The 18321-nt window shown below is 45.1% G+C and overlaps 1 protein-coding gene across 1 annotated transcript in view; it reads left to right on the top strand.

Moving 5' to 3' along the window:
* The window catches only part of PTGES3 (prostaglandin E synthase 3), a 599571-nt gene that overhangs the window by 225892 nt on the left and 355358 nt on the right, over positions 1 to 18321 (top strand). Inside the window, exon 3 of the mRNA XM_044083635.1 lies at positions 8168 to 8237. Coding sequence (XP_043939570.1) covers positions 8168 to 8237 — 70 coding nt within the window. The remainder of the gene's footprint in view (positions 1 to 8167; positions 8238 to 18321) is intronic.

Below are 18321 nucleotides of genomic sequence, written 5' to 3'. Positions count from 1 at the left end.
TTTCTTTTGGTGAAACCTTGTACACTCTTGGGGAGTATTTCCGCTGGGAAAGCCAGGATTACTCTGACTCCAAAAGGAGGCTTACGGAATTCTTACTCCTACCTCAATACAGGCCTTTGGCTATTCCTCCTGTCCTGGACTTTGTAGATGATGCCTTCTTGGAATCTAGCCTGGCCCCAGACACTTTACCTCCGGCTCCCAGGAAACCTGACTGTCAAGTTACTTTTCAAGAATCCTACTGCTGACCCAGAGATATTTCCCAGGGACCTAAAAAGCATTAAGGCTACTACTGCAAAAAATCCTACCTCTGATAGAGATTCCAGGGCCTTGAACAGATGGGGTAAAAAGGTATACACTTCTGCTACTTTGGCCATTAGGGCCTTAAACTGCCAGTTTCATATGTTAAAGTATCAACAGCATATTATGGGATTACTTAAACAGAAAATGATGATTCCTGACTGTGCTGTAAATAAAGTATTACAGTATTTAATGCATTCTGCTGAACAAGTTTGTAAACCTACTTTGCAATGCGGTTTTGACTCTTTAGAAGCATCTTGCAGGGCTGCTGTCACTGGGTTGGTTCTTAGAAGGCATGCTTGGCTTAAGGAGCAAAATTTGCCAGATCCGGTGGTGGTGCTGCGGTAGTGTTGTTGCCTCGGTTAGACGTCCTGTTCGATTCTCAGCTAGAGCGTCTTCTGTGTGGAGACATGCGTGAATGGGTGTACCTTCGTTGAAGGTTGTGCATTAGGGCTGACAACTCGGCACTTAAAAATCTACTGCCAATCATTAGCGGACTGGAGTTCTGCTGTGGCGACCCCTAACTGGGAAAAGCGGAAAGACTCAACAAAATGTTGCAGCTAAATTATTGGATGCTCCCTTAAACCAAGACTGCCTGTTTGACAACAAAGACTGCCTGTTTGGCAACAAAGCAGAAGTTGTCCTTAAAAAGATGGAGGAAAAAGCAAAATCTTTGCAAACTGTTAAGATTTCCTGCAAGTACAGCCTTCCAGATTCAGTATGAATTGGCCTTCTAAGAATTGGTCCCTTCCTGTCTCTTCCAGGCCTTCAGTCCAAACCCAGGAACAGCAGGCCACCTAGGCTACAGTCTCAAGGTACTCACAGGCCTAAGCAGTGGGGGGGTTTCCACTTCCAAAGGTGGAACTCTTAAGACACCCCTATGGAAAACTGTCAATGACTTAACATTAAACCTTCCAAGCTCTGCTCAACTGCATGCTCCCTTTGGGGATGCAAAAAGCTGGGAACTCATTACCCAGGACAAATGGATTTTAAATGTAGTTTCCCAAGGATACAGATTCCACTTCCACACCTTACCAACCCCAAACTGTGGGCAAATCTACCCCTAAGTCAGTGGGCAGAGGCTCAATAGCAGGTTCTCTCTTCTAAGTATCAGGGCTATCCAACCTGTCCCAACAGAAGAAAGGGGGCAAGGTTTTTACTTAAGAATTTTCCTGGTACCCCGAAAAGACAGCTCCTAGCGTCCTATCCTGGACCTCTCTATGCTAAACACGTTTTTGGTAATCCCAAAATTCAAGATGCTAACACTTCATCAGCTGCTTCCTATGCTAGGCAAAGATGCCTGGTTGGCAACCTTGGACTTGAAGGAAGCTTACCTGCAGATTCCAATAAGGGAATCTTGCAGGAAATGCGTATCAGTTCTCTACACTTCCTTTTATCTCCTGCGCCCAGGGTATTCACAAAGTGCCTAGCTCCAGTCATTGCATTTTGCAGGCAAAGAAATACTCAAATATATCCATACCTGGACGATTGTCTAATTCAGGCAGAAAGCTAGGTCATGCTACTAATTCATCTGGCATCTGTAAAGACACTTCTAACCTCGCTGGGGTACACCATAAACAAAAATAAATCTCGTCTAGTACCCTACCAACAAATTGTATTCCTGGGAGCAAGCTTGAACACAACTTCCCAGATGGCTTGCCTCACGCCAGAGAAACAAGTTTGACAGCCTACTTCAAACTACTGGCCACAAAGACCTAGCTGTCTGCAAGGAAAATTCTGCAAGCACTGGGGTTCATGGTCTCTTGTATTCTACTAATTCTATATGCAAAACTGCATATGAGGAAACTACAACGGTATCTAAAAAGCCTATGGTGTCAACATTCTCAGGACCTGGAATCCATGATTCCTATCATTCCTTGTAAAAAGACAGAGTTCCTTTGGAGGGCAGAGGTCTGCTACCAGAACAAGGGACTGCCATTCATTCTACCCCCTGCCGCCCAAACCCTAACAGACGCATCAGACTATGCATGGGGGCTCACTTGGCAGGGCAGTGCATTCAAGGCAAATGGAACCAGGGTCAGATGCACCTGCATATCAATCAAAAAGAAATGTTAGCTGTACAGAATTCCCTGACAGCCTTCAAGGACCACATTCTTGCCAGGACTATTATTGGTAAAGCCAGACTACACCACTGTTATGTGGTACATAAACAAGCAACGGGGAACCCACTCTTATCCCCTTTGCAGACTAGCCATGGCTCTGTGGAACACTGCCTTGAGCTTCCAAGTGCACCTACAAGCTCAATTCCTGCCAGGCAAGTTAAATTCACTAGCAGATGACCGAAGTAGAAATCTCATGGACTCTCACGAGTGGAAACTGGAACAGAAGATATTCAACATTTTGAGAAACAGATAGGGGACCCAGAGATGGACTTGTTTGCTTCCTTTCAGAACTACCAATTGGACAAATTCTGCACAAGGACTTCCCACAGTCAAGCTTGGAAAGTGGATGCCTTGTCCTTCACCTGGAAAAGCCTCTGTTTATGCCTTTCCCATTTTGCCTCTTCTTTCGAAAGTACTGCTAAAAATCAAACAAGACAAACCAAGGACCATACTGATTGTACCAGTCTGACCACGCCAGCACTGGTACCCCATCTTGAGCAGTATGTCACTGCTGGATCCATGACACCTGCCTCAGACCCCTTCCCTGCTGTCCCAGCAGGAGGGTCAGATTCTGCACCCCCAGCTTCAAACTCTGCACCGTGCAGCCTTGCTAATTCCCTGAGCTCTCCCAGTAGCATCCGTCAGTAAGCAGGTGCTAGATGTCATTTTGGAGGCAAGAAGGCCTAGTAATAGAAAATCCTATGCAGAAAAGTGGAAAAGATACTGCTCCTGGAGCCAAACTCGAGGGATGGGCACAACAGTGCCCAGCTTACCGCATATTCTTCAATACTTAACAGAGTTCTCCACAAGGGCCTTTCTTTCTCATCAATTAAAATTCATGGCTCAGCCATTTCAGCACATTGTAATACTGAGCCACCCCTCTCCCCTGCTGAAACAATTCCTCAGAGGAGCCCAGGTCCACCCAGGAGAGCCCCTACTCCAGCCTGGGACCTTAACTTTTGGGTTCATAGGTTCATACTAGGCTATCTGCCCTAGGGCATTTATAAGCCTAGCCAGAGTGAGTTTGGCTTTCGCCACCCATTTTAAATTAATTTTGCTATGCCCTTTTTCAAGGTTAGTATACTGTGCCTCTCTAACAGTGACACAGAAGTGATACCCGGGGTAAACCTACGATCTTCCATCCACTCAAGATTCCTCTTGAAGAGAGTCAATGAGGGACTCTGCCTAACCTGGACTGGGATTTTATTCCAGAGTGAAGGGAGCCTCTGGGTTATGAATCTGTCGCTCCAGCATGTCCTATTTATTTCAGTGTTAAGGCTCAAGTCTCGAGTGCGTAGCTCGATGGGATTTGGATTTTCTGAGGTGCAGCATGTCCATTAATTCTGGGTTGGACATGGCTTTATACGTCAGGCACAGATCGCCTCTGAGCAGGCGGTATGCCACTGAGTAGAGTTTTTTTAACCGGGCAGCATATGACATCTGTTTGAGCCCTTTGATACTCTTGGTGAGGTACTTTTGGGGTCTTTCCAGTTGCTGCAGGTGTCTGGTAAGGTACATCCCAAAAGGGGCATTGTACTCCATTGTGGGCCTGATGAGGGATGAGTAAAGAGGCACGATGACCTCCCCTGATCTAGATGTGAATCCCTTCATGATTAGGTGGGCTATATAAAATTTTTTCTAACCACTTTGGCCACGTGGTTGTCAAATGAGAGATTGCTATCAACTTGGGTCCCCAGGTCCCTAATTACTTCTTCTGTACTTAATGGATTACCATCTATGTGGTAATTTGTGGGCACTTTGTTTTTGCCAAAGGAGATGACTATACACTTTTTGGCGTTTAGCTTGAGGACATGGCTCTGGCACCAGTTGTCTGTTTCTATGAGGCTCTTTTGGAGGATGCTTGTGTCGGCTGGAGAGTCGATTATGGCGCCCAGTTTGCAGTCATCTGCGAACTTGGTCAGCCACAGTCTTTCCATGTTGGCCTGTACCTCCGAGAAATGTATACCGAACAAGAGAGGTCCCAGGACTGAGCCTTGTGGGACGCGACTTGTAACTGGTTTGGAGTCTGACATGGCTCCAGCAATTCTAACCATGTGGGTTCTGTCCTTGAGCCAGTTTTCAACCTATCTAGTGACATAGGGGTTTATATTTAAGCTGTTGAGCTCCTCTATAATGCCCGAGTGGGGTATTGTATCGAAGGCTTTAGCGAGGTCCAGGTAGGCAGTGTGGACCACCTTCCCCTCGTCAATGGCCTTGGTGACTATTTCAAAGAAATCAACCAGGTTTAAGAGGCAGGATCTGCCCTTAACGAAGCTGAACTGGGTAGGATCCAGTGTCTGTAGGTCCCCAATATCTTTATTTGAGGTCCATGATGATCCTTTCCATAGCTTTGCAGACCAAGCTAGTCAGGCTTATGGGGCGATAATTTCTAGGATCCGTTGAGGCACCACCGTTGTGGAGAGCGACCACTGTTGCTGTATGCCACTCTTTGGGTACATATCCTGTAGTAAGGCTGAGATTGAACAGTAGTTTTATGTTTGGGTTTAGCTCTTCTTAGAGTTCATGTAGGACGCAGCCCGGGACACCGTCTGGTCCCATTGATGCTGTGTTTTTTGCTTTGGAGAGGGCGGCTCTTAGATGAGCATCTGAGATGTCAGGGGGGGCAGCACTCTGCTGGGATAGATATTTGCCCTTTTGGTGGGGAGGGGGGTAGAAGTTTGCACTGAACCTGTCAGCTAGGATGTTGGCAATGTCTGTGGGTTCGATGTATTTTTTGTCATTTTGGACTAATTCTAAGCATATCTGGGAATTCCCACCCAGGTTCGTAACATAACTAAAGAAAGCCTTGTGATTATCCTTAGTGTCCTGTGCAATTTTTCTGTCGAAGCTGGCCTTGGACAATTTTATGAGTGCCCGTAGTTTTTTGCTAATACTGATCAGAGATGCCTTCCCTTTTTGGGATTTTGCTCTATCATGTAGTAGCTTCCTCCTTCTATTGTATAGTTTGTTTATGGCTGGGGTCCACCAGACAGGACGTCTGCCTTTGGAGGATTAGGTCTTTGGTTTTATTTGGGATTGCATGATCCATGCATTCCTGAAGGTGTTCATAGAATGCGTTTATAAAGGATTCTGCGGTCTGGGCGGTATTTTCCACAGGCTCGGGGGCTTTGAAGGATTCCACCTCGGTTTTGAGGAGTGTGAAATTTGCTTTAGAGAAGTTTTTCACTGGTTTTCTGGGCAGGGGGTTGGGTCGGGATGTGAATATCCAGTGAGATTAGTTTATGGTCTGATCTTACCAGTGATGGATACACTTCTGGTCTGGAGCATAGAGTCCCCATGTTGGTGATCAGGTCCAGTATGTTTTCCCCTCTTGTGAGAGTGGTAACAAGTTGCTCCATAGCATTTGAGTTTATAAATTCTAGGAACCTTTGGGCTAGGGTGTTGGAGCTAGAGTAAATGCTTCAAGTCTGTTTGGGTAGTTGAAGTCGCCCAATATAATGGTGTTTGGAGATACCTTCATATTTTCCAGTGTTCTCAGGAAGGCCGAGTGCGGTTCTTGGGTTTAGGAGGGGTGGTCTGTAGCAGGCTATAAACTGGAAGGCAGTTTTACCCACTTTTGTAGTGGAAAAGCTCACTGTTCTTCCTTTTGAGCCAGTTGCAACTGCAGAGTTGAAATTCCTTTCTTGGAAAACTGCTTTTCTTGCCATCACTTCATCTAGAAGAGTGTCTGAACTACAGGCCGTCATGGCAGTGGTGCCCTTCATCATCTTCCATACAGACAGGGTGTCGACCAATCCTCCTTTTATGCCCAAGGTGGTTTCCAGTGTGGCCCTTACAGTCCCATAAATTGCATACTTTTTTCCTAATCCACAGAACAAAGGAGAAAGAATACTGCACTCTTTGGATGTGCACAGACAACTAAGATTTTATTTGGACAGGACTAAGCCTCTTAGAAAAACTGAACAGCTTCTAGTTGCCTTTGCTGCAGGGGCAGAGGGGAAGGTCATCTCAAAGCAAAACATTTATAAGTGAATTGGCCATTGCATTCTTTTCTGCTATAAGCAGCATGGAAACCCTGTCCCACAGGGGATAAGATCACATTCCACCAGGGCTGCATCTACCTCTACAGCCTTTCTCAGAGTTGTCCCTACCAGGGGCATCCTAGAAGCTGCTGCCTGGAGGTCTGTACTTACCTTCACCAAGCATTACCACTTGCCTGTTTTTTCTAAACCCAGAGCTGGTTTTCCACTGCAGTCTTGCATGGCTTAATAGCTGGTCCTTATGCTCTCTAGCTTCCTCCTCCCTTCCTTAGCTTTGGGAATCTACCCAAATGTGATGACTGCAACAGTGAAACATTAAGAACATGGTACAGTTACCATAAATGTAGATGTTGGAGTATATTCACAGTTGCAGTTCTGGTTACCCTCCCTCCAGCCCCCTGACTTCTCTTGGCTATACCTTGCTTCTTGATTAGTGTATTTCAGCTTTCTGGTGTGTTTGCTTTTTGTTGGAGGTGTAACCTTGCATACAATTGCTTCCCTTTATGGGGGCACCTGATCTGGGGCAAGAAACTGATGTAATGGCATCGGCTGCATGCTTTATACCCCTGACGTCATGGAAAATGAGACTGCATCCGACGCAGGACCAAACACTGATTATCAGGCCAGCTGAGGGCTACCTGCAGGCAGATAACCCAAATGTAATGACTGCAACAGTGAATTACACACTACATTTATGGTAAGTGTACACAGCTGTACTTCCTGTGGCTACTTGGTCCTCCTCTCGTACCTTTATATCTCACTATAAACTGGACATATCTTGAGGGAGAGCATCCTTTGGCTCCGTGCCACTCGGGTGTTTAGTAGTTGGGGACTTTGTCCCACAGGTTGAAGAGCAAATGATGTAAACTAGGGACTTTGTCCCACAGGTTGAAGAGCAAATGATGTAAACTACTTCAGATAAAGAAGTTGTGTATTCACCATAGTGTTCCATCTGAGTAGTTGTACTTCATTTGTCTTCAATGGTCCCTCCCTCCTTCCTCCTGGCCTTATTTTATTACTTTGGTGTGTAAGAGAGGGTGCCTCTGTGGCTCTCCTGTTCATGCTTGGTAGGTTTTGTGAATAACCTTTTGTGGTAAGGTCTTATTGGGTCGGGCTTATGGTTATGGTGCAGCAAACTCTATCTGAGGGAAGGAAGGAGATGGAGGGGTGTTATGATGGGTAAGGGGAGGAGCTTGGATCAGATGCTGGTGAAGCTGCCGTCTTGGATCAGAAGACCCACACGTTGAAGACAATGAAGTACAACCACTTGGATGGAACATTGTGGTGAGTACATAACTTTTTTTGTAACTTTAGACGTGATCTTAAAAATTTTGACTTTGTCCTCCTTTTAGCTCACTAATGGTGGGCAGTAGTATGCCCCATTGTTAGCAACTTGGTAGTAATACCCAAGTGTTAACACTAGAAGGATTTGCAAATGTTTTGTGTAGTTAACCTTATTACTTCATTGTTACGTGTCCTTTGGCAGAAACTCAGGGTTGATAAAGTTGCTGGCTTTTAGAATTGTACAGTCTCTTAAAAATAGTTTGAGTGATTGTGCAGACTTGCAAGTCTTAGACTGCATTGATGCGGAAGGAAAGTCTTTGAAAAGTTTGAGTAAAGTTTTGAAGTGCAGATTTGGGGTCATTTAAGTGTTGGGAGTACATGCATCTGTTTGGATTCAGTAATATGGGGATTACATTTGTATGAGAGTCTATGCCATGTAAAAATAATTCTTTTATTTTTCAGCTGTCATGGTGGAACAGATAATTCGAAATATAGTAATGAAGTCAAACTTTTTCAATCAATTGAGCCAAATGTAAGTACTATAATAAGTTATGCTGTTTTTACTCTAACTTTAGTTTCTCAATTTGGTGTACTTCATAGTTTGCAGACTAAATTTGCTTACTGGGATTTTCTTTTCTTCCGTGCAGTTTTCAATCTGTGGAACATTCGATGTTAGCAGAATTGAATCCATTGTGATCTGAAACTGGACATTGGGAGGATAGGATAATTTCCTGGGCTGTGTCTTAAAGTAGTTTTAGTAAAATTTGAGTCTGTCCCAGAGCCATCAAATTTATTTTAGCTACTCACTAAGTACCACCTGCTATCGTAGTATAATTTGCTATCTATAGTATTTTAAAAGTGCATGTTTGTGTCCTTATTTTCTTCATGTGCATCTTCCACTGTATTCCTTTACTCACTGTCCTCTTCCAAATGCCAAAGTAGTTGAACAGGTCTTAGTTGTATAACTTGCTGTCCCCTTTACCCATCCTTATGATTCATATTCTTAGATTAGACCATAGTTGCATTCCCGACTGTCTTAATTTCATTGTAGGGATAAGTCACTGTGTAGTACTCCTTTCTTTAGGGTTTTGCTGAAAGGTTAGATATTGAACTCTGAGCTTTCTTCAGCTGCCCTTGTTAGGAATACTCCTCTCTGGCTGACAGGGATGTTCTGTATAGTAGGATCTCTGCTGCCACTGTTACTGCAGATGTCCTATATTACTTGCGGTATTCACTGTAGGGTTCTCCTGCTCAGGATTGCCCAACATCTGGCCAATATAGCAAAGTGTGCAGGTCTTGTACATCAAATGTATGCTCCCCATTCAGGACGTAGGGCATAAAGGTGACCTGTAGATGCAGATGTCCTTCTTTTCCTATGTTGCAGTATTCTTGGTGTGGGATTTCCTGCCTTCAGGCGACTTGTACGTCGACTCCTATACAAAAGCTTCAGCTTGGCTGTTGCAGCTGCATGAGATGTCACACGTAGGGCCATAAACCAGGGGCCTCAAGTGTGATGTCTGCACACACAATCCTCTGAACTTTTCAGACGCCTATGACTTCGATGTAGGAGTTGAGGAGTGCTCGGCGGATCCGTCACCTCCAGCGACCTCTTTCGTGGAGGCTGATGCACAGTTGACTGGCACGTCCACGGAGCTTTCTCAGACACAGACACCTGTATATTTCGAGGGGGAGCCAGATTTGGTGGTTCCTTTGACCAGGATCCAGACCTCTGATACAGCCGCTGCCAAACCCAGCTCTAGACTGACTCCAACCAAAAAGAAGCAGAAAAAAAACACATTACGCTTGCTTCTGAAGGCCCTCCAGACTTCGAGGCCTTCACCTCTTCTGTTATGCAGGCACTTATGGCCCTTAGGCCTTCTGCCTCACCCCCAACTAGGTTGCCTCTGCTAAGCTCTAGGCCTCCCTCTGCTTCTTCCATTCCCATGGCTCCCCTCCTTGTGGAAGAAGAACATGAATCTATCTACTCTTCCTCAGATTAATCCATCTCTTAGGCATCCCAGATTGCTTCTCCCAAGGAGTATTACTCTCCTGATGAGGATTCTGTGGAAGGGTCTTCTCCACCTGAAGACATTACATTTGGTGAAACCATCACCAAAATGAAAGACCATTTCGAATGGGAGACTTCCCAAATGACTGAAACCCAAAAAAGATACTTTGAACTGCTGCAAGTGGAGTCCCCCTCCCCTACAGCTGTGTACTCCCTGTTCTTGCATACTTGGATGCCTTTACTGCAGCCTCTAAAACACCTGACTTACAGCCTCCTGCACCTAAGCGCCCTGACCACTTCTACAAGGTGCCTAGTCCTTTCATATGTGTCAACTTATGAAGGGTGGGCTTTTCTATTCATCAGTGAAAGTGCAACTCTCCGCATTATCATCCTGCTTACCTCTAGAGACTCCCTTGTTAGCCAGGCTACATGTGAAACTTTTCCTTAAAGGGGTCTTGCACATCAGACCACCTAAGAAGCCTATCCCTCCTCCATGGGACTTTAACTTCATCCTGGAAAAACTCACCCAGCTCCCCTTTCGAACTGGCTAATCAACCAATCTACAGTTTTGTACTTGGAAAACAGTACTGTTAGTGGCTGTTACCTCTGCCAGAAGAGTTTTCAAGCTACAAGCCTTAATGACATGCTAACCTTACACCAGTTTTCATAGGGACAAGGTCACACTAAGGACGAACCCCTTTTCATGCTCAAGGTAGTCAATGAGTTAACTTTAAATCAATACATTCACCTACCCAATTTTTCCCCTCTCCCACTAACCAAGCAGAGAGGGTACTCCACTCCCTAGCTGTCCACAGGCAACTGACATTTTTACCTCAAAAAGACTTTTAGGAACTCCAAACAACTCTTTGTATCTTTCCACCCCAGGGCATTGGGCAACGCAGTCACCAAACAGATCATTGCATCCTGGATAAGAAACGCAATCTGTTTCTGCTATTCTCAACATGGAAAAAACCCTTCCAGTTGGGGTTAAGGCACACTCCACAAGAGCAGTGGCCACTTCCAAGGCCTTCCAAAAAGGCATGGACACTGCTTCTATTATGGAAGCAGCTACTTGGTCCACTGTCCATACTTTCACCAAACATTACAAATTGGACCAAATCTCCAAAGCACACGCAGGATTTGCCAGGGCAATCCTACAAGGCTTTGTGGAATCTTCTGTATCCGCCACCCTTTCATCAAACTAAGCTCTGGTACTCTCCAACACCAAGAATACTGCAAGAGAGGAATCAAAGGACATAAAATAGTTGTGTAAAATCTTACCATAACCATAGATGTCCTCTTCCATGTTGCAGTATTCATTCCCACCCACCATTCCCCCTCAGACTCTACCAGTCTAACTGATCCCTGATGCTTCTCTCCATTATGGAAGAGACCCAAGGCCTTATATATGCCACATTTGGCAGCCTATCCTGTTGAGCCATCTACTTTGCCTGCTTAGCTTCAAGTTCTGAGGATTGTGCGTGCAGGCATCCTACTTAAGTTCCCTGGTTTGTGGCCCTTCATGTGACATCTCGCGCAACTGCAGTAGCGAAGCTGAAGCTTTTGTATAGCAGCTGATGTACAAGTCGCCTGAAGGCAGGAGATCCCACACCAAGAATACTGCAACATGGAAGAGAAGGGCATCTATGGTTATGGTAAGATTTTACTCAACTATTCTATCTGATGTACCTTTTTTTTTTTAATTCGTCGGCCGATGTGTTTTGATCTGATAGCGGGTCCGACTCGGCCACTTCTGAGATCCAAGAACTCTGGAGCTCCTTCATTTACTTGTAATGCCTTGCCAACCTAACATACCTCTGATTTTCTTTCTCGCCATTGGCTTCGGATGTGGATCCCTTTGCTCTCCAACATTTTAGTGGAGTAATTCCAATTTTTCACAACCTAGTTTGTTGAGGTTTTTCTAACCTTTATTTTACTGTTTTCTTCCTCCCATGGTCTTTGAGCTGATTCTAGCGGTTTTCCATTTCCTTTTGGCTGCTGTTGTTTTTGGTACCCTTTTTAGTACCATTGCTGGTATTACTCTACAGAGTATTTTTCCCAACTATTGCTGGTAGATTTTTCTTTCACTGTCTTCTGTTTTAACAAAAAAAAAAAAAAAAAATTCTATTGGAAAATTTTTCCCTGTAGCAATCTACACTAGTATTTGGTGGTTTTGCATCATGGCTAACAAGCCTACTAGATTCAAAAAGTCTTACCTGTGGGCATAAGCTTCTGAACTCTGATGCCCACAAGGAATGCATGTATTGTCTACGTTCCGCTTATCTAGAAGTGAACTGATGTTCATAGTGTTACACTGATGCAATCATCACACTAGGATGATCAGGCAGTCCTGCAGTCTGCCAGAGTTCCAAAGTCTTGGTCCGGCGTCGGTTGCTGTCACTTCTTCCCTGACGTCAGTGTGCCAGGGGTGTACAAGATGCATCCGACGCCATTTTCTTCAGTCTTTCTTGCCACGCGGTGCCCGAAGCAGAAGCAGTTCAAGTGCCGGTCTGCCGACTACTGAGATTTTCGAAGTTGAATTTCAGATCCGAAGTCTTCAATAAAGCTCAGTACCCCATTGGGGAAACTTTTTTCTTGCCTCAGACCGATGTCAGAAAAAGTTAATAATTGTATTTCTTGTGGGAAGCAAATACCTCATAAGGACTTCCACTCTTACTGTATTCCATGCCTAGGCCCTGATCACGACGTCACTAGTCGGTTTTGTGCTAGATTTAACAAACGCACTATAAAAAGACGTTTTGATTTTGCTTTGCATTACTTTGTACGAGGGTACAATTATACTATGCCGTAGGATCAACCAACTACCGCAATTCTGAAAAAACGCAGAGGCAGGCATCAGAGGTTCAAAACCGACTAAACCTCTTCTAGGCCAGTCGCTGGTTCTCAGTGAGGCGCTTTCGCAGCCCCTGACACCCGCTACCTCAGAGCCACAGGCCGCCTCTGACTCCCACGTGGAGACAACTAGGCCTCTGGAAACTCAAGGTATTGGGCCTACGGAAACTAATCCCTCCGATGCCGCTGAGCAGGCACCGGCTTCTGAGGGTGTTTTCAGACCTTTACATCTTACCATTAAATCAACAGCCAAGACAAAGGTACCATTAAAGACAAAGAAACAAGTACAGCATTCTCCTGGACAGTCCTCCATGCCTAAGACACAGATGCTTAAAATGGCCAAAGACCTCATTACTCTAATCAGGGGTTCCCATCCCCCTCCTGAGAAAAAGCCTAGGCAGGATACAGACTAGGACTCCTCTGATCAGGTTTCCATTTCCTCTGATTCCTCTTCAGACCAGGGATACTCTTTACCCCCCTATGAGGACTCTGATGCTGAGGAATCTATCCCTTCAGCCTCTCCTCCTGAGGATTACTCTTTTGGAGAAACTTTACATGCCATGAGGGAACATTTCCATTGGGAAAGTCAGGAATACTCAGAATCCAAGAAAAGGCTCAGGGATTTCCTCTTATTGCCTCAGCACAGGCCTCTGGCTGTTCCGCCTGCACTAGACATTGTGGATGATGTGTTCTCTGAATCCAGCTCATCTCCTGACTCTTTGCCCCCTGCTCCAGTCAAGCCAGATGGGTATTAGAGTCCCTGACTCTCAAGTTTCTTTACAAAAACCCTTCTGCTGATCCAGAGACTATTTCCCAGGGTCCAAAAGGGGTTAAGGCTTCCATTGCAAAAAAATCCAGTACCCTCTGACAGAGATTCCAGAGCTTTGGATAGATGGGGGAAGAAAGTATACATGTCTGCAACTCTAGCAGTAATGGCTTTAAATTGCCAGTTTCACATGCTTAAGTACCAACAATATTTAATGGCTCAGTTAAAACAGGAAATGCTTGCTAGCTCAGAAGCTCCTGATTGTAAAGAAATGCAGGATTTATTGCATGCAGTTGAACAGGTGGGAAAACATACTCTGCAATGTGGTTTTGATTCTTTAGAGGCCTCTTGTAGAGCCGCAGTTACAGGTTCTGTTATTCGAAGACATGCTTGGTTAAAAGAACAGAGTTTACCTGAACATGTTAAGGCAAAGTTATTGGATGCTCCTTTACAACATGATACCTTGTTTGGTGTTGAGGCAGAAGAGGTGTTAAAGAAAATGGAGGATAAAGCTAAATCTATGCAAAGAGTCAAGGATTTCTTACAGGTACAGCCACCTTGGCTTAGCAGAAATTGGCCAACAAAAAATTGGTCCTTTCCAGTGTCAGGCCACAGAGAGGCAGATACAGACGCCCAAGAGGCAGATCTCAACCCCAAGGCTCAAACAGACAATGACAGTGGGGCACCTCAACCCCAAAAGGAAGTGAGGACAAGTCTCAACCTTACAGGAAACGGTCACAATGACTTTCCCTTGCGTACGCCAAGCACGTCCCTTCTGGAAGCCCCCTTAGGGGGAAAACTAGCACTTTTTTCTCAAAACTGGCAAACAATCACCCAAGACAAATGGGTCCTGAATATTGTGTCTCAACGTTACTGATTCCACTTCCATACTTTACCAAAGCTAAAATGAATGCCAGACCTGCCACAGAATCAGTGGGCAGAGGCACAAAAACAAATTTCAGCCCTCATGGACATGAGAGCTATACAAAATACCACAACAGGAACAAGGACAAGGATTTTACTCAAGGCTCTTCCTGGTCCCCAGAAAGGACAAAGCCTGGAGGCCTATACTGGAGCTTTCAATTCTGAATACTTACCTGGATATTCCGAAATTCAAAATGTTGACATTACAGCAGCTTCTTCCCATGCTGGGCAAGAAGGCTTGGCTTGTTACTCTGGACCTCAGAGGCATACCTGCATGTCCCTATCAGACAAAATTGCAGAAGGTACCTCAGATTCAAAGCTGGTACAATGCACTACCAATTCTCTGCACTGCCCTTTGGCTTATCTACTGTGCCCAGGGTCTTCACAAAGTGCCTGGCACCAGTAATTGCGTTTTGCAGACAAAAAGGAATTCAAATATATCCATACCTGGACGACTGCCTCATTCAAGCAGAGACAAAGGACATTCTTCTACAGCATCTGGCGTTTGTGAAAAGGTTGCTAATTTCTCTAGGGTACACAGTAAATGAAAATGAGTCAAAACTAGTGCCCTCACAACAGATTACATTCCTGGGTGCCAGCTTAAATACAACGGCCCAGATGGCACCTCACGCCAGACAAGTGCAACTAACTCAATATTTTCAACTACTGGCAAAAACTTCCCATATCCCTGCAAGAAAAATTCTGCAGGCCCTGGGATTCATGGCATCCTGCATACTACTAATACCATATGCCAGACTGTATATGAGGAAATTACAATGGTACACAAGTGTTTGGACTCAACATTCTCAGTCTAGAAGCAGTAATTCCAATAATTCCCTGCCTACAACAGGAGTTTCGATGGTGGGCACAGGCATGTCACCTAAACAAGGGTCAGCCTTTTACCCAACCCATAGCCAGGCAAACTCTAACAGATGTTTCAGATTACACCTGGGGAGCACACATGGCAGGAACATGCATTCAGGGCAACTGGACCACAGACCAGATGCATCTTCACATCAATCAAAAAGAGATGTTGGCTGTTCAAAATGCTCTAACAGCTTTCAAAGACCTTCTACATCCAGGACAACTATTAGTAAAGATAGACAACACCACAGTAATGTGGTACATAAACTAACAAGGGGGCACTCACTCTTATCCCCTATGCAGGCAAGCCATGACCTTGTGGAACACAGCTCTAACGTACCAAGTTCACCTGCAAGCACAATTCCTGCCAGGAAAGAAAAATACTCTGGCAGATGACCTAAGCAGAAATATCATGGACCCTCACGAATGGAAATTGAACCCACAAATCTTCAGCATGATAACACAAAAATGGGGATGCCCAGTCATAGATCTTTTTGCCTCCCCTCTGAATTGCCAACTACAAAAATTCTGCACAAGGGCTTATCACAAACAACCAGGGAAAGTGGATGCTCTTCTGTTCAGCTGGAAAAACCTAAGAGTCTATGCCTTCCCACCACTGCCTCTCCTTTCAAAGGTACTCCTAAAAGCCAGACAAGAAAAACCACAGATGATCCTGATTGCTCCAGACTGGCCACGCCAGCACTGGTACCCTATCTTAAGGAACTTGGCTCAGGGCCCACCATGGATTTTGCCCCAAATTCCACACCTTCTGACTCAACAAAACAATCAGATCCTGCACGGTCAGCTCAAAACCCTAAACCTGGCTGCATGGCAGACACTTCTGTCAAACAGACAACACCTCTCTCTGAAGCTGTTATGGATGTCATTTTGGAGGCCAGGAGGCCTACCACCAGGAAAGCTTACTCAGAAAAATGGAAGAGATTCTGCACCTGGAACCAGGCTCACAGCCTTGACCCTCTTGTTCCAAACATTCCTCAGATTTTACAATACGTAACTGAGATGCTGGACAGAGGCCTATCTTTTTCATCAATTAAGATTCACGCCTCTGCCATTTCTGCACATTACAACACGGATCCTTCTTTATTCTCTCATCCCTTGCTAAAGCAGTACCTCAGAGGGGATAAAAACATAAGACCGCCCCGGAGAGCACCAACACCAACTTGGGACCTCAATTTCTTTTTGGAAAAACTGACCCTAATACCTTTTGAGCCAGCCAATACAGCCGATCTAAAATTTTTATCATTGAAAACAGCTCTGCTCCTGGCAGTAACTTCAGCAACAAGAGTCTAAGAGCTACAGGCATTAATGGCAGTGGAACCTTTTATAATTTTTCATCAGGATAGGGTATCTTTAAGGACAAACCCTACCTTCATGCCAAAGGTGGCATCTAGTGTGGCTTTTAACCAAACCATCCATTTGCCTACTTTTTATCTAAACCCCCAAAATAAAGTGGAGAAACTTCTGCATTCTTTGGAGTCACACAGGCAGCTACGCTTCTACTTGGACAAAACAAAAGCTTTCAGGAAAACTGATCAACTGTTTGTAGCATATGCTGCAGGATCACAAGGCAAGGCTATCTCAAAGCAGACTATCTCAAAGCAGACTATATCCAAATGGATAGGACACTGTATTCGGTACTGCTACACATAGCATGGAAAATCAGTCCCTAATAACATTAGGCCTCATTCCACCAGGGCAACAGCCACTTCAGCAGCCTTTCTCAGAGGAGTACCTACCAAGGAAATTTTGGAGGCTGCAACTTGAGTTCAGTGCACACCTTCACCAAACATAACCACCTGCCTCTTTACTCTAAGTCCAGAGCAGGATTTGCCACTGCAGTTCTGCAGGGCCTCTTGGCCAATCCTAACTCTTTATAGACCAGCAACCCAAACATAGCTTTGGGATTCAACCCAAGTGTGATGACTGCAGCAGTGTAACACGATGAACATAGTACAGTTTTGTACCTACCATAAATGTAGATGTTAGTGTTCACACTGCTGCAGTCCAGGTTACCCTCCCTCCATCCCCTCTGAACTAGCTGGACTTATCTATACCCTTCTATCTTGTACAACTGTTGGGGTGTATTTGCTGGTAACTGAAGGTATTGTTTTTATATGTATATTTTTGATTAGCAATATGTATTGCCTACCCACTTGGGGGCGCCTGACATCTGGGGTAAGAAAAACTGAAGAAAATGGCGTTGGATGCATCTTGTATACCCCTGGCGCACTGTCATCAGGAAGAAGCGATAGCAGCCGATGCCGGACCAAGACTTGGAACTCTGGCCGACTGCGGGACCGCCTGACAGCAGGATAAGAAACTGTCTTGTTTCTCTAAGATTCTTGAAATCTCGAAGAAACAATCTTGTTTTAAGAGGCTGCCTTCTGTCTACCTCTGCTTCTGTTGCTGGGGCTCAATCCCCTACTAAAACATTTAACAAAAGCAAGCCTTTGTCAATACCTAAAGAAAAGTAGTCCCGTAAGAAGTTTCCTCACTGTTCTTTGTCTGTTCCATTAACTGAACCTCCTAAAAAAAAAAAAAAAGTGCATAAGAAGTCTGATCATGGTTTTGAAGTGTAGATCTTCATGGATCTGTACCCCCGTTTGGATGCAGTGTCGTCAAGGCTCTGCTTCTTTCTTGGAGGGATATCCCCAAGACACTCAAGGCCTCCATCCACCATGTTATCTATTGGATCTTCCGGAAGCTTTTTAGAAGCTGAAGTGGATAGAATGAAGTTCCTCTGGGCACAGATTCAGAAGGGGGTGCTCACAGCCACGACTCCCACTGGGTCTGCAAGCTGTCCTTTGTCCACTTCTCCCGTTATCTCTTCCTGGATCCGACCTTCTGTTTTGGAGCCCACGGATCCGAGATATCAGAGTATTTTCGTTGGACCCAAAGACTATCTGTTCTTAGACTCCAGTAGTTCCCTAAAGCCGAGTGGATCCAAGTCTTTTGGAGGCAAAGCTTTGGCGATTGATCTGGGGGGATTGGCGTTGACTCTCACAGCAGTGTTTTCCCCTCTGAGCCTTGGCATTGGATAGTACAGGTCTGACTCATTGTCTGGTGGAGTGTTAGTGAGGCTGCAGGAGCCAGTGACTCGAGATTCGAGCTCTGGGATTGTCTGTTCTAGGCATTCTGCCTTTGAGGTTGTTTAGAGGGCTTTCTCCTTGGTTAGAGAAG

The sequence above is a fragment of the Protopterus annectens genome, chromosome 9.part0 (genome assembly GCF_019279795.1).
Source record: "Protopterus annectens isolate FY-2018-M chromosome 9.part0, PAN1.0, whole genome shotgun sequence".
NCBI lineage: Eukaryota > Metazoa > Chordata > Ceratodontiformes > Protopteridae > Protopterus > Protopterus annectens.
This window is presented reverse-complemented; position numbering and strand designations above follow the sequence as displayed.